The following is a 15724-nucleotide window of genomic DNA, read 5'->3' on the forward strand; positions in this document are numbered from 1 at the left end:
TGAAAAAGGACTCTATGGTAGGATACCCAGGAAGACCCCACGTCTGACCCAGAGACATAAAAAAGCCAGGCTGGAGTTTGCCAAAACTTACCTGAGAAAGCCAAAAACGTTTTGGAAGATTATTCTCTGGTCAGATGAGACCAAAGTAGAGCTTTTTGGGAAAAGGCATCAACACAGAGTTTACAGGGGGAAAAAATGAGGCGTTCAAAGAAAAGAACACGGTCCCCACAGTCAAACATGGGAGAGGTTCCCTGATGTTTCGGGGTTGCTTTGCTGCCTCTGGCACTGGACTGCTTAACCGTGTGTGTGGCATTATGAAGTCTGAAGACTACCAACAAGTTTTGCAGCATAATGTAGGGCCCAGTGTGAGAAAGCTGGGTCTCCCCTCAGAGGTCATGGGTCTTCCAGTTATTTTGTCTGAAGGTTGTGCTACCAAGTATTAGGCTGAGGGTGCCAATACTTTTGTCCGGCCAATTTTTGGAGTTTTGTGTAAAATGATGATTTAATTTTTTTCCCATTGTCTTTTGTTTTTGTTTTTTTTTCATTGCAAGCAAAACAAATGAAGATATTCCTACAAAAGCATTTGTAATTGCAATCATTTTCTGGGAGAAATGAAGCATTATCTGACAGACCTGCAGGGGTGCCAATGCTTTTGGCCATTACTGTACAGTGGGGCAAATAAGTATTTAGTCAACCACCAATTGTGCAAGTTCTCCTACTTAATAAGATTAGCGAGGCCTGTGATTGTCAACATGGGTAAACCTAAACCATGAGAGACACAATAGGAAAAAAAGAAAATCACATTGTTTGATTTTTAAATAATTTATTTCCAAATTAGAGTGGAAAATAAGTATTTGGTCACCTACAAACAAGATTTCTGGCTGTCAAAGAGGTCTAACTTCTTCTAACGAGGCTCCACTCGTTACCTGTATTAATGCACCTGTTTTAACAGTCCACAATCTCAGTCAGTCACACTCCAAACTCCACTATGGCCAAGACCAAAGAGCTGTCGCAGGACACCAGAGACAAAATTGAAGACCTGCACCAGGCTAGGAAGACTGGTGCATGCCCGGATAGCAACAGGAAGTGACCTGTGGGAGTTTTTGACAATAAGAGCAAAGTACCGTTAAACAATTTCTCTTGAAATTGCATTTTCTAATAATGATAAAAATATGAAAATCAAATAAATTATTGCCACATGATTTTATTTGAAATGCTTGACATGAGTTAAATCATACCAATTGGAAACAACTTTGTGAGTTCAGCGAGGTACAGCGAGGAAGCGAAACTCTTTGGGTGAATGCGTGAAACCCAGAGCTGCCTGCATACTGGGCATCTCTCCGGGTACGGCAGTGAAGGTAAAGCGTTGCAGGAGCGCCGTGAAGAACAGGAAGAGTTCCATGCGCGCCAGTTGCTCACCCAAACACGCCCGCTTGCCTGGAAGAAGTCGACATGGTGAGTTTGACAGCTTTATATGACACTCATTTAGCTCAATGGCACTGAAAATTGAGCATTTAGAGTCCTCCCAGTTTAAATGAACTGGACGGCTGATGCAAACCTGCGGAAAAAGGCAGAAAGGCGTCTCTCCTACGGAAATGACCTTCTGAATCCAGGAAGTGTTGAGGGTTGAACGTGTCCGGGGTCTCCCACTCGTTTTTGTCCAAAAGCACAGATGCCAGATCGGTGACTATGGCTGTACCCTGCAACCAGATGATGATGGTAACAGTATTTAGGACTCGTGTTGCACCGATACCATTTTTTGGCTCCCAATGCCACTTACGCTAATTATTTAATTTAACTTAACTTGGTATCAAGCCTGATACTGTCATGCCTTGAGTTAAGTTGTGTTAGGTTTGTGCCCTAGTGCAGGGGTCGTCGTAGAAATCCATTGATTGGACTGCTAGCAGTACATCTTGTTTGTGTATATAATATGTCTATGTGCACTTGTCCTCGATAATAACGTATTGCTAGGCCGCGGCACATTTGTTCCCGGAAATAATTAGCCCCAACACGAGCGAAGATGACCGGAAAACTTAACGTCTTTGAAGATATTTTCATGGCGAAAAGGGCACCTGACAAGCCTACAACCTCGAAGACCCATGAAATGCGAAGGAGTGGATTCGTGACCCGTTTGTGAATAAACCGAGTGATTCGAGCATGTCTGAGCACAGGAAGATCAACTTGTAGAGATCGCAAATGACGGCGACCTTATTAAACGTACATTTGAGACAACAACTCTACCGAGGTTCTGGATTAAAGTCATTCTGGAATATCCTGACATCGCTACAAGAGCATTGAAAAGCTTGCTACAATTTCCAACATCGTATCTTTGTGAAGCGGGCTTCTTAAATAATGTTTAACGACAAGGCGAAGTCGTTAATGGTGAGAGTGGTGTGAAGTTGTTCTGTGCAGCTTACATGGCAGGATGTACACTGCCTTGCAAAAGTATTCGGCCCCCTTGAATCTTGCAACCTTTCGCCACATTTCAGGCTTCAAACATAAAGATATGACATTTAATTTTTTTGTCAAGAATCAACAACAAGTGGGACACAATCGTGAAGTGGAACAACATTTATTGGATAATTTAAACTTTTTTAACAAATAAAAAACTGAAAAGTGGGGCGTGCAATATTATTCGGCCCCTTTACTTTCAGTGCAGCAAACTCACTCCAGAAGTTCAGTGAGGATCTCTGAATGATCCAATGTTGTCCTAAATGACCGATGATGATAAATAGAATCCACCTGTGTGTATTCAAGTCTCCGTATAAATGCACCTGCTCTGTGATAGTCTCAGGGTTCTGTTTAAAGTGCAGAGAGCATTGTGAAAACCAAGGAACACACCAGGCAGGTCCGAGATACTGTTGTGGAGAAGTTTAAAGCCGGATTTGGATACAAAAAGATTTCCCAAGCTTTAAACATCTCAAGGAGCACTGTGCAAGCCATCATATTGAAATGGAAGGAGCATCAGACCACTGCAAATCTACCAAGACCCGGCCGTCCTTCCAAACTTTCTTCTCAAACAAGGAGAAAACTGATCAGAGATGCAGCCAAGAGGCCCATGATCACTCTGGATGAACTGCAGAGATCTACAGCTGAGGTGGGAGAGTCTGTCCATAGGACAACAATCAGTCGTACACTGCACAAATCTGGCCTTTATGGAAGAGTGGCAAGAAGAAAGCCATTTCTCAAAGATATCCATAAAAAGTCTCGTTTAAAGTTTGCCACAGGCCACCTGGGAGACACACCAAACATGTGGAAGAAGGTGCTCTGGTCAGATGAAACCAAAATTGAACTTTTTGGCCACAATGCAAAACGATATGTTTGGCGTAAAAGCAACACAGCTCATCACCCTGAACACACCATCCCCACTGTCAAACATGGTGGTGGCAGCATCATGGTTTGGGCCTGCTTTTCTTCAGCAGGGACAGGGAAGATGGTTAAAATTGACGGGAAGATGGATGCAGCCAAATACAGAAACATTCTGGAAGAAAACCTGTTGGTATCTGCACAAGACCTGAGACTGGGACGGAGATTTATCTTCCAACAGGACAATGATCCAAAACATAAAGCCAAATCTACAATGGAATGGTTAAAAAATAAACGTATCCAGGTGTTAGAATGGCCAAGTCAAAGTCCAGACCTGAATCCAATCGAGAATCTGTGGAAAGAGCTGAAGACTGCTGTTCACAAACACTCTCCATCCAACCTCACTGAGCTCGAGCTGTTTTGCAAGGAAGAATGGGCAAGAATGTCAGTCTCTCGATGTGCAAAACTGATAGAAACATACCCCAAGCGACTTGCAGCTGTAATTGGAGCAAAAGGTGGCGCTACAAAGTATTAACGCAAGGGGGCCGAATAATATTGGACGCCCCACTTTTCAGTTTTTTATTTGTTAAAAAAGTTTAAATGATCCAATAAATTTTGTTCCACTTCACGATTGTGTCCCACTTGTTGATTCTTGACAAAAAATTTAAATTTTATATCTTAATGTTTGAAGCCTGAAATGTGGCGAAAGGTTGCAAGGTTCAAGGGGGCCGAATACTTTTGCAAGGCATTGTATCTGAGGAGAACTTTTCTACAAGTCCAGGATCAAACGTAAGTTAATATTCCTTTCTTTCAAGAAAGTTTGTAGTGTTTACTTTGGAATCGCTGCATTTGCGCATTTTGTGGCTATGTTTAACGTTACGCGCATGCGCAGAACCGCATTGTTGAAATTTTTGATGGGTTGCAAAATTTGTCAGAACACCGGTCCGTGAAAAAAAGACCCAAATAACACCGGTCAGTGGTGCAAAAAAGGTTGGGGACCCCTGCCCTAGTGTGTCTTGTCATGTGATTATCCATTGATTTCACCTGTTGTGCCTGCTCCTTGTGTAACCACCTATCTGCTTTCTCTTGTGTCACCTACCTGGGCCCCATTGTCTCGTTACCTTGTCTGTGTATTTAACAGTGTTGCTAATGTTACTTTAAAAAATTATTAAAGTTGCAAATTACTTCTCCCAAAAAGTAATTGAGTTAGTAACTCGGTTACCTGAATGTAAGAGTAATTAGTTACTTGGCAAAGTAACTGGTGTTTTCTTTCATGTTTTTTTTTTACATTAAATTTTTTTTATTTTATTTATTTTTTTTTTTTTAAACAAAACAAAACATAGTTACCTTTGCTATGTTTGGAAGTCATTTACTGTTCTGAATCAACAGTTAAAGTTGTTAAAATTGCTCCCGTTATTGCACTAGTGCCTTCTGTCTCCTTTTGACGTGAAAGTTTTAAAACTGTTTCATCATCTTAAGATAGATTCAAGTCAAGATTTTGCCGATTTAGGTATTATTTTAGATAAAAAGTTACTTAGGTTCGCTAGGAAGGTTCTCTACAACAGAGCCTTCCTGAGAAGTCTACTGCTTTAAGATGGCGGCTGTTTACTAACGCCGGCAAGTTGATCATTTCACATCTAGTTTGCTATACATGCGCTAATGTTGCCGTGTCTGTAATTTCGCCTCTAGTTCTATACAGTATACATGTGATATCTACCGTAGCATCATGTGGGCGTAGTTTGTAGGCTATCGGCTAGTCAGGTATTATCTCTCCTAAGAGCCACCTAGCATCTCGTTTGCAACATGCACTAAATATTATAGATTTTTGAATCAATGGTAATATTTTATGCGTTTCTAAAAACGTGTTAGTAAAAGAGAACAATTGTGGCTTATTAGAGCCTACAAGTCTGTAAGTCCGAGGTTCCTTTTAACAGTTTTTCCTTTTACCTTTGGTATGATGTATCCTCCAAGTGTGGCCTCCTTACTGGCCATTTTGGGTAATCCCAAAGGCACGATATTGCCGAACCTCTGTGTCTCGTAGATGACGGCTTCGGTGTAGTTCATGTCTGGTCTGTCGGCTAAGGCGGGTGGGCGAGATTGTCCGATCACGTTATCGATCTCCGCCTGGACCTTCTCTAAGAGGAACCGGACGAATCGCTAGTGTTGAATTATTGTCTGTCGCAATTTGGACAGTGATGTCCTAACTCACTTTGGATATCTGGATAGTGCATCATGTACACCATAGCCCAGCGCAAGGTAGTGGTCGTCGTTTCTGTTCCGGCCTCCAAGAGATCTATAATGGATGCTTTCAGATTTTCAATGTTGAAGCAGGCCAAGGGATCTTCCTTAAGCTACAGAAAAACAGAAAATTACTTAAAGGCTATCATGTAAGAGCTGTAAGCCCACTACTGTTGTGTTGGGAGTGACCCACCTTGACTATCTCAGCAAGGTACACGTCAATGAAGTCTCTAGGTTGCTCTGGGTTCCACTCCTCTTGGTGCTTCTTCACTTCTCCCATCAGGTAGAGCTCAATCTCCTTGTAATTGCCAAGTACCGTTTGGTGCGGACCCGGCAGATGCTTCAAGAGTGAGGGGAAGACGTTGTAGAGCTGTGGACGGAGTAAAACCCAACTTCATGTTAATCAATTTTGCTGCGATGACGCTTGCCATGGACCCACCTGTGCAATTGTAGTGCCGATGAGCATGATGGCTTCATTGTCCAACTCAAGAAACTTTCGGAAGTTTCCGTCATTGTACTCAAAACGGTGTCCAAACAGCACCGAGGCGATGACGTTGCTGACTGCGTTTGTTAGGGTGAATTGAGGGTTGAACGGCTTACCTGGAAATGTAAAGCCTCAATGGCAGGTATTCTTGATGTGCTAGTTTGAGGACCAAATGCTAGACTTGCCTTGCTCTTCTTTGAAAGCCTCACACAGGTAGCCGCATTCTACTCGGATGTAGTTCTCCAAAGAACGCTGGCCTTCTCCAAAGTAGCGCAGGTGGCTTACCATAAACTTTCTGTGCTTTTTCCATGGGTAACCACTACTCATCAGCACCCCTGCAACAATTTCAACAGATATGCACCAGTGTCCCCCTGATCGAGTTTGATTGTGTTGTACTCAAGACCACGGCTAAGACCCTGACCATGACTTGCCTAAAGTCTGGAATCACTGAAACAAAGTCTAAGATTAAGACTTTTGAGAGTCAAGAACAAGACTATGTCTTTCGGAAATCAAGTGTCTGACCAGACCAAGACCTGTCTCAAGTGTGCAACACCAGTGATTGAACCACTCTCCTCAAAGCAAGATTCCAGGGAGTCCCTCTCTTGAGGTCAGAACTTTATATCTAACTAACTAAAAGTTTCGCTGTGGCCAACGACACAGTATGTTGAGCTGACGTTGAAGGTAAACAGTGCGGGAGGCCAAAACTGGCCTCAGTAGAGTGTCTTCCTTTTTTTTTTTTTAACCTGTCCTGTTCAGCTGCTTGACACGGAGAATGGGAATCTAAGGCTAGGTTCATACTACAGGTCTTAATGCACAAATCCGATTTTTTGTCATATCTGTTTTTTTGGCGTGCCTGTTCAGACTGCCTTTGTCCATTGATACCATTCAAGTATTACGCATGCGCACTAATTCGCAGTCCGACACGCGCTGAGCAAGACGACCCGCATGCGCAGAAGTATCAAAACAAATGACCACACATGCTGGCTGTCATCCGTCATTCCAGTGATATCATATTTTGCTTTTTAAAAAGAGGACACAAATAACAGACATAAATAATCCCAGTTTAGGCTTATATTCAAAGTATATGGATCGATAGCATGCTCGCACTGTCCGTGCATGTCACACACACATACGGGCAGTTTGCCCCGACTCTCGGCCGTGTAAGCAATGTTGAAATATTGCTTATATGGAGCAGACAGAAAACCGATCATTCTCAGGATTATCCTCAACCCATTTTTATTTTTTTTATGACTGTTGTCAAGTCCGACCCTTCCAAAAAAGCCGTGTTCAAGCCAAGCTAGGCGCTAATAACGCACAGCTGCTCCGCTACCGTAGCGTCTCTCTCGCTTTCTGATTACATAATTGCTGCATGAATTCCGAGAGACTGGACAGTACAGACCACCGCGACAGTCTGGAAAAATGTGGCCCAGATCGGATTTGAACCACTTACGAAAGTGACCCAGATCGGATTTGAAATGGTCCAGTTCTATGCGACTTGTCACGTTCAGACCGTCAAGTTAATGCCTCACTCGAGTCGGAAAAACACGAAAAATTCGGATTCATGAATTAAGACCTGTAGTATGAACGTAGCCTAAGTGTGTGATTGTTTGGAGCAGTTTTAATGTATTACATGGGGGTATGACATACTCCCATTATGATCATTCAACGTGCCTTGTTTACTAGGAGGAAGCTGCGAACAGGAAAGAGTTATGGGGGGACAGAAGAAAAGAGAGAATGCGAGAGAGACAGAAGAAGCACAAACAACAGCGCAGCCCATCCCTCCTCCTGCAGCACCAGCAAGGGGGCCCCCGGGTTCCGTGGTGGTCCCCCGGACCATCCGTGCCTACATCACCCAGCCTTCAGGGATTGGATGAGAAGACACGCTCTGCCACGACCCCCCACCCGGCCCACGAGCCACCGCTGCAGCTCCCCAACCGACACGGCCCACTAAGCCCAGGGCAGGACAGATACCCCACCTGGAGCAGGCGATACCCGGCTAACTCACCGGCACCCAGCAAGCGACCCGCAACGGAGCGCAGGGAGGATACCCAGGCAGAAAAGAGAGGGGAAAGTGGAAGCAGGAGAGCGCTGAGATTGGAGCCAGACCCGCCCCTGTCCCGTGGCCAGCATCCCAGGCAGAGAGATTTTCAGGGGTGGGTGGGCCAGGCGCCCCCTGGTGGCCGAAAAGTGTCATTGCATGTAATTGACTTTCCTATAAAATATACGATTTTAAAATTAAGAATTTTCAGGTAAAGCATTGTCTATAAAAGTTGTAAAGCAATGAAATAAAAAACAAAAATGAATGAAATGAACAAAATAGATATTTTTATAATGGGTCAAAATCATTTTTCAAACAGATTATGTGACTAGCACCTTAGACGGTCATTTGCTTTGCTAAGCCAAAACCACCCAAGGACCGAAAAGGCAAGATGGATATACAGTACATGATTTTTTTCAAGCCTAAGCTTTCAAAAGCGACAACAACTACTGAGCAAGAACCAAGGATTATAAATGTGGACCATGAAACGCCAGAGACCACCGTCAAAATGGGGAGCAGAGTTTTAATTTGCCCCACCAAAGACGCTAATTGTACAACAGAGCCACCACTGGTGTCTTGCCAATGTAGTTACCCCTGTCAAAAATTGTCTCCTTGGCCGCGGGAGCGAACACACACACACATTAGTTATGAGGGTTGTCGACTTAAACAATTAATTGAAGCCAGAAAAGAACCACAGTTACATATTTTTAGGCATCAACGTTTCCTAAACTGGAGATACTCCATACAGGACTTGAATTACAGTAAGAATAGTTATGGGTCATCCTACGAGTAAAACAGTGAAACATTGCCATTTTTTAACGTTCAATCTGTATGTTACGGTATACGCCAGAAAAAAACTTTTTTTTTTTTTTTTTTTTTTTGATGGATGTGCCATGTTTTAAAACCTTGTAGATAACTACATCACCAAAACACGGAAATTAAGCAAATCGGTGCAGTGCAGTGGCTCCACCCAGACTTGGGTAACTACATTGGCACGACACCAGCAGGCGTAACGTATTCAATGGATGACGATCTTGGCGAAAAGTATAGCCTAAGCAGCCTGATTTTAGAATTCCCCTCAAGAATGATGGGGAAGCAAAAAAAAATGCTAATTTTCAACTTATTATTATAAATATTCTTGTATCTTGTAAATTATTTTATTGGTGACACTGCGTTTCGGGGTAATCAACATATTGTGGCCCCCCCCTGCCCCAATAGACCCTACTCACATGACGTCACAACCACGCCTCCGCGCCATATTGTCCGTCAACTCGTCGTGTTTACGGATTACCGCTACGTAAATTCCTCCTATTATGGCGTGTTTTTCTGCTCGTTAACATTAATAATCAAAATGGTGTGGCGGTTGGTTGTTGTAACAGAGAAGATAGACGGAGAGACTTGAAGTTCTACCGTATTCTGAGAGACCCGGATAGGAGAGCGAGATGGACTGCTGCAATTCGACGAGAAAACTGGGCACCAAACGATCACCACAGATTATGTAGTAGTCATTTTATATCTGGTAAGATGCATTTAATATATATTTAGAGGGTTTTGGGCTGACAACCACAATTAAGATCAATGCGAGGCTAATCGCCGACAACATACAGTTTCAAATTCAAGATGTTTATTTCTTCTGCCATCATTATTTTTTTGAATAATATTTAGCTGGTACCAAGTGAAAGAAGCTGGCCTCGTCTCCGGATCATCAGTTAAACGGGTGTCCAAACTTTTTGCAAAGGGGGCCAGATTTGGTGTGGTAAAAATGTGGGGGGCTACCTTGACTGATTTACGTAGAACAATATATTTAAACAAATTTTAGCAAGCCCTTCTGTGTGTCACATTTGCTTTATTATTATTTTTTAAATTCATAATTTCAACAATCTCACCTTTGTGGCGTTCTCTTTCGACACTCGGGTTCTTGCGAAATACTGCTGCTGTGAAATTAAACTATCTTCAAGTTGCTATAATTTCTCGCTGCGTATCTTCCCTGTAATGTTGTATATGTCAGCGTGCCTTGTTTGGTAATATCGCGTCACATCGAACTATTTGAAAACAGCGACTGTCTGTTTGCAAATGAGGCAGAAACAGTTGTTGCCTATTTTATTGAAGAAATAGGCCAATATCCACCTATCCTTGAAGCGTCGGCCATCGCAGTCAACTTTTTTTTTTAATTGATTGTCGCCGTTTTAGAAAATTGGAAGTAAAGGGTTACACGGGGTAATGTTGCTTAGAGTGCTGCTCTTAAAGTTTTTCAAAGTTTCGTGAGAATAGGCTGAGTTTCTGTGGACAAGATAGTTGTAGATATCAGGGTAGCAGATGTCAGGCAGAGACAGCGAAGACAGCGGGTCGAAAAATATCGATTTAGGCATCAAATATGGATTGGGCAAATGGATAGACTGAAGCTTTTCCACATAACGCCTTTTATGCAACGCATCCAATGAGTTTACAGCGTCTGAAAGCACCGGGGCTTCCATGAATTGCACTATAAATTGCACGACAAATTGAAACCATTGATAATACGGATAAACAATGACGGACAATATGGCGGCCGGATACATCGACACGTCATTCTGTGACGTTGGTGAGTGGGGTCTATAGGCAAACTCTGACTATGGTTACGCCATAGAAAAAAGTCTGGGACCCACCAACCGCCCTACTACTGTGGCTGCCCGAGTGGCAGCCATAGTACTGTGTCTTCAAAAAGTCTTTTGAGTCACGCAACCCTACTATTGTATGACCCCCCCCCCCTTCATGTAACCCCTGCAGCAAAGGCTACGTGAGTGATGGATCATTTCTAACCCTTGTATTGTGTTCAGGTCAATATTTACCTGTTTTCAAGTTTGAGTATATAGACTATCCAAAAATCATTGGTGCTTTTAACACACCAAAACTTAAAAGTCTGATCAATCTTGACCTGAAAACAATATGTTGCGAAGGTTTAGTATTTTCAGGCTGCATTAAATAGCAAGAATGTGTGCAGATTTGTAACACAATTAAACGGTTGTTTACGATAGAAGTGAGAGACTTTCCCAACAAAGTTATTCTTTTGAGCTGTACCTACTGTTCAACAAAAAAATGGATGAAAACAAGGAAAATGTTTACTTTCTTTAATAAAAACCTGGTTTCTGCGGGTATAAGCTGATACGTTGCTAAATATGTGTGGCAATGCCAAGCTGGCACAGAATTGACTAGCTTTTGCTTTGTGAATTGGACTACCTTATTGATCCAAATATATGTCAATCATTCACATAGGAAGTAGAAAATGAACAGTTTGGGGGGGGGGGGGGGGGGGATCGCTGTCCAAATAGTAAAAAAAAAGCTTGCTTTGCTACTACAGGGGCTTGACTACATTTATTTGAAATCTAAAAACAAATTTTATCAATTTATTTTACAGAAGAACTGAAAATCTGTCCAAAAGAGGAGCAAATCAATTACAGAATTGCTTTAGAAGAAGCTGTAAGAATGAAGCTCACTCGCTAGAAAAACTGTAAGCCAATTCTCATTGAATTGGGTCACTCACCGGCGCCCTGAAAAATGTCATCAAAGAGCGGCATTTTGGGCCGGTCCACGAAGCTGTCCAGTTGGTTGACGAGGGCCTCTTTCACCATGCGGTACCCCGAAACGAACACAACCCTGTCGCTGCCTTGCCTCAAGCTGTACACGGGGCCATAGTCCTTTGCCAGCTAAACAAAAAACACTCTTTCAGTTCCAATGAAGATGATCGACATCCAGTTATATGGCACTTAAAACAAAATTCAAACTCTTTGAATGAGTTTGTCGCTAGTACACGTTCATTCACTGCCCTCCCTCCCATTTCATATGAATTTGACGTCTAGCGCTGTCATTGGCAGCCAATGTGTTGCGATGGATTGGAGGTCAGGGGAAAACAGGAACTATATATAGTGTACAAACAAAAGTGACCTGGGCAAACACCAGAGACTGGGAAGCTCATTGGTACACAGTCCATTGGACGACTAATAATTTACATTATTATAGAAGTCTGTGTTGCATTTTCTACTCTTTTCTAAGTAGCATTACTACTTACTTACTTGATTATACGTTGCGTTGCTCTACTTTGCGTTGCTACTCTATGTTGCATTAATCTATGTAGTTTTACTAGCAGTGGTGGGTAGTAACACGTTACATTTACTCCGTTACATTTACTTGAGTAACATTTTGAGGAAAATGTACTTCTAAGAGTTGTTTTACTAAGCCATACTTTTTACTTGAGTAGATTTGTGAAGGAGAAACGCTACTCTTACTCTGCTATTTTGGGCTACACTATCCATCCATCCATCCATCCATCATCTTCCGCTTGCTCTGGGGTCGGGTTGCGGGGGCAGCAGCTTTAACAGGGAAGTCCAGACGTTCCTATCCCCAGCCACTTCAACCAGCTCCTCCAGCGGGGTCCCAAGGCGTTCCCAAGCCAGCTGAGAGACAGTCTCTCCAGCATGTCCTGGGTCGTCCCAGGGGCCTCCCGTCGGTGGGACATGTCTAGAACTCCAGGGAGGTTTCCAGGACTCCTCCATGGGTGATGAAATGACTCCTTCGTGAGTCATCCTCTTATCGTAAATACTATGTTTCATTTTTTTGAGTGTGGTTACCCATTTTGCATGTAAAAGGTTTGAATAGGAATTGCTTAACTTGTTCAAGTAGTTTATTGTCTTACCTAAATCATTGAGGCACTTTCATTTAACTCCATAACGTAATAGTTACTTAAAGCAGTTTTGTGAAACCACTTGTGTATACTCGAGTTTTGCAGGTTTGCAAGTTCACACAGTTTAATGTTATGCTAACTCTGATGCAGGTCGGACATTCAGTAGCAAAGTTAGTGGTGTGTTTCCCACCTCCACAACATTGGCGTCTTTTTATAGTACTTACAGTGGCTGCTGCTGGCCGAAAAAAACTTTCTCACATTTTTGAAGGGAGGCGGAGGAGATAGCATGTTGTCAACATGTATTTCTGTCGGGGCTGTGTGAGTGTGAGCGTGCATGTGTGTGTCGGGGGTGTGTGAGGTCATCAGCCAATCAAACGTGCGTTTGAAGGGGGTAAAAATGGACCGCCACATTCAGCAACTGAATTTTGAACATAATGAAGATAATTCACTAAATACAGTGCCCTCCATAATTATTGGCACCCCTGAAAAAGATGTGTTTTTTAGCTTCTAATAATTTTTTAAATTAAATTATATGGCACCTTAATGGAAAAAAAGAGAAAAATCCAACCTTCAATACAAGTGCATTCATTCAGTGGGGAAAAAATCCCGCATAAAGAAAAAATTATTTGACATCAAATAATGTGTGTCACAATTATTAGAACCCCTGGTGTTAATACTTTGTACAACCCCCTTTTGCCAACAAAACAAGGTCTGGGGACTGAGATGGCCATGGGAGGAGCTTGATTTTGTGCCTGGTGAACCATTTCTGTGTAGATTTGGCCATATGTTTAGGGTCATTGTCTTGCTGAAAGACCCAGTGACGACCCATCTTCAGCTTTCGGGCAGAGGGCAACAGATTATGATTCAAAATGTCCTGGTATTTCAAATCATTCATGATGCCATGCACCCTAACAAGGTTCCCAGGGCCTTTGGAAGCGAAACAGCCCCACAGCATCACTGACCCACCCCCATACTTCACAGTGGGTATGAGGTGCTTTTCAGCATGCGCATCTTTCGTTGCACGCCAGACCCACTTAGAGTGTTTGTTGCCAAAAAGCTCAATCTTGGTCTCATCTGACCAAAGCACATGGTCCCAGTTGAAGCCTGGGACCGTGTGTATTTTTTTGTGTCATCTGACCAAAGCACACGGTCCCAGTTGAAGCCTGGGACCGTGTGTATTTTTGTGTGGGACCAAGAAATGGTTCATCAGACACAAAATCAAGCTCCTCCCATGGCCATCTCAGTCCCCAGACCTTGTTTTGTTGGCAAAAGGGGGTTGTACAAAGTATTAACACCAGGGGTGTAATAATTGTGACACACATTATTTGATGTAAAATAATTTTTCTGTATGTGGGATTTTTTTCCCCACTGAATGAATGCACTTGTATTGAAGGTTGGATTTTTCTCTTTTTTTCCATTAAGGTCCCATATTATTTGAATTTTTAAAAAAATTATTAGAAGCTAAAAAACACATCTTAACCAGGGGTGCCAATAATTATAGAGGGCACTGTATTATATAATGCATATAAGGTTGTTTAAAAGTTGGTGGGGACAATTTGAGCATCCTGAAAAGTTGGTAGTGTTATGTCCCAACTGTCCCGATGCAAACCTATGCACTTGATATTTATATATGGTTTTTTTTCTTCTTTTATATATATATATTTTAAACATTATAGTAATTATTTCTTATTTTATTTATTTTGTATTTTTTAATTTTAAAAACTAAAACGGTAAACTCTACTTATTTATAACATTTTATTAAAAGCATATTTATTAAAAAATAAATGAATAAATAAATAAAAAGGAAAAAAAACAGTCATTAACAGCTTATTTTTGTAATCGATCTTTCATCTATAAAAATGGTATTTCATTTTAAAGAACAACATTAGGTCGATGAGCATGATTACCACCACTTAGACACCAATGCTTTCAGCAATTAACGGTGTTATTATTGCTCTCACTCTCTCTATGGATTTATGATCCATTCCGGCAAAGACATTTCCAAGAAAAGGTAAGGCCAACGGTCCTGGTGGAAAAGTTCCAGGTCGCCAGTTTCGCACTACGTCCGTCAGCAGCAGTGCCAGGAATCCAAACAGCAGCCAACTGCTTATGTCCAGACACTCAAAAAGCGTTTGAAAAATCATAATCCAGCTCAGACTGCTTCAATCTGGCCAACGACGTGGTCTCTGCCTCGGTTATTTTGAAGGGAAGAGGAAACGTTGCGTAATATGCTGACCAAGAGAACAGGTTAGGTCATTTTACCGCTGCAGGGAGTTTTTCAAACACACAACTGCATGCATTTGAAAGCACGACAATATTCCAGTAATGATTACCTAAATTGCAGTAGAGGTCAGGTGAACTTTTGGGCCGTGTCTTGATGTGAAAGATTGTCGAGTCATAAAAGTAATGAATAATGCAAATTCATGGCAGAAGCATAAATAGTTAAACGCAACTTAATGAAGACACTATATGTAGAAATTTATTGTGGAAAGGTCAATCTCTGAACAAAGTTATCAAAGCAAGTTATATAAGGAAATTGGAATGATTAGTCAGTAACAGGCAGGACTGTTTAACAAACAACTATCATTTGAAGCATTATCAGAACAGTTTTTTTTTTTTTTTTTTTTAGGATTTAGGTTTAGGATTTTTTTTTTACCCCCTCTGGCCTTTATGTGATTCCCTGTGTGTTTTGATTGCCTATTTATTTCTTCTGTTGTTAGCCTGCTCCTTGTGTGTGGGTTTGGAAATTTTACTCAACAATTGTTTCTTAAAAACCAAAGTTGTCTTTGAATGTTAAATTGACGCTTTGATGAAAAGTATAGTTCGTACTACTATATCTACTACGCGCTTCAAACTTTGCGCCCTCAGTCTTTCGCGTTTTTTTTTTTTTAGATTAATAAATAAATAAAAATAAATCGCCATGGAAAATGAATGAATAATAATAATGATAATAATAATGATAATAAGCAAATGCAGTATTTTGTTTCAAAATATTAAGATA

General features: G+C 41.7%; 1 protein-coding gene across 2 annotated transcripts; it reads right to left on the bottom strand.

The window, feature by feature from the left end:
* Positions 1 to 667: 667 nt before the first annotated feature.
* LOC130918764 (cytochrome P450 2J2-like) lies at positions 668 to 14918 on the bottom strand. Of its 2 annotated transcripts, none has more exons than XM_057840775.1 (10): positions 12329 to 13072; positions 11587 to 11749; positions 6214 to 6363; positions 5984 to 6144; positions 5738 to 5914; positions 5516 to 5657; positions 5254 to 5441; positions 1559 to 1700; positions 1239 to 1437; positions 668 to 1091 (listed from the first exon to the last, which is right to left on the bottom strand). In XM_057840775.1, the coding sequence occupies exons 1-9, from the start codon at positions 12365 to 12367 to the stop codon at positions 1262 to 1264; spliced, it is 1338 nt and encodes a 445-aa protein (XP_057696758.1). In that variant the 5' UTR covers positions 12368 to 13072; the 3' UTR covers positions 668 to 1091; positions 1239 to 1261. The 2 variants fall into 2 exon arrangements, with proteins under 2 accessions (XP_057696758.1, XP_057696757.1); XM_057840774.1 differs by lacking the exon at positions 12329 to 13072 and adding an exon at positions 14685 to 14918 and having other exon boundaries at positions 670 to 1091.
* Between the last annotated feature and the right edge of the window lie 806 nt (positions 14919 to 15724).

The sequence above is a fragment of the Corythoichthys intestinalis genome, chromosome 7 (assembly GCF_030265065.1).
Source record: "Corythoichthys intestinalis isolate RoL2023-P3 chromosome 7, ASM3026506v1, whole genome shotgun sequence".
In the NCBI taxonomy this organism is placed as follows: domain Eukaryota; kingdom Metazoa; phylum Chordata; class Actinopteri; order Syngnathiformes; family Syngnathidae; genus Corythoichthys; species Corythoichthys intestinalis.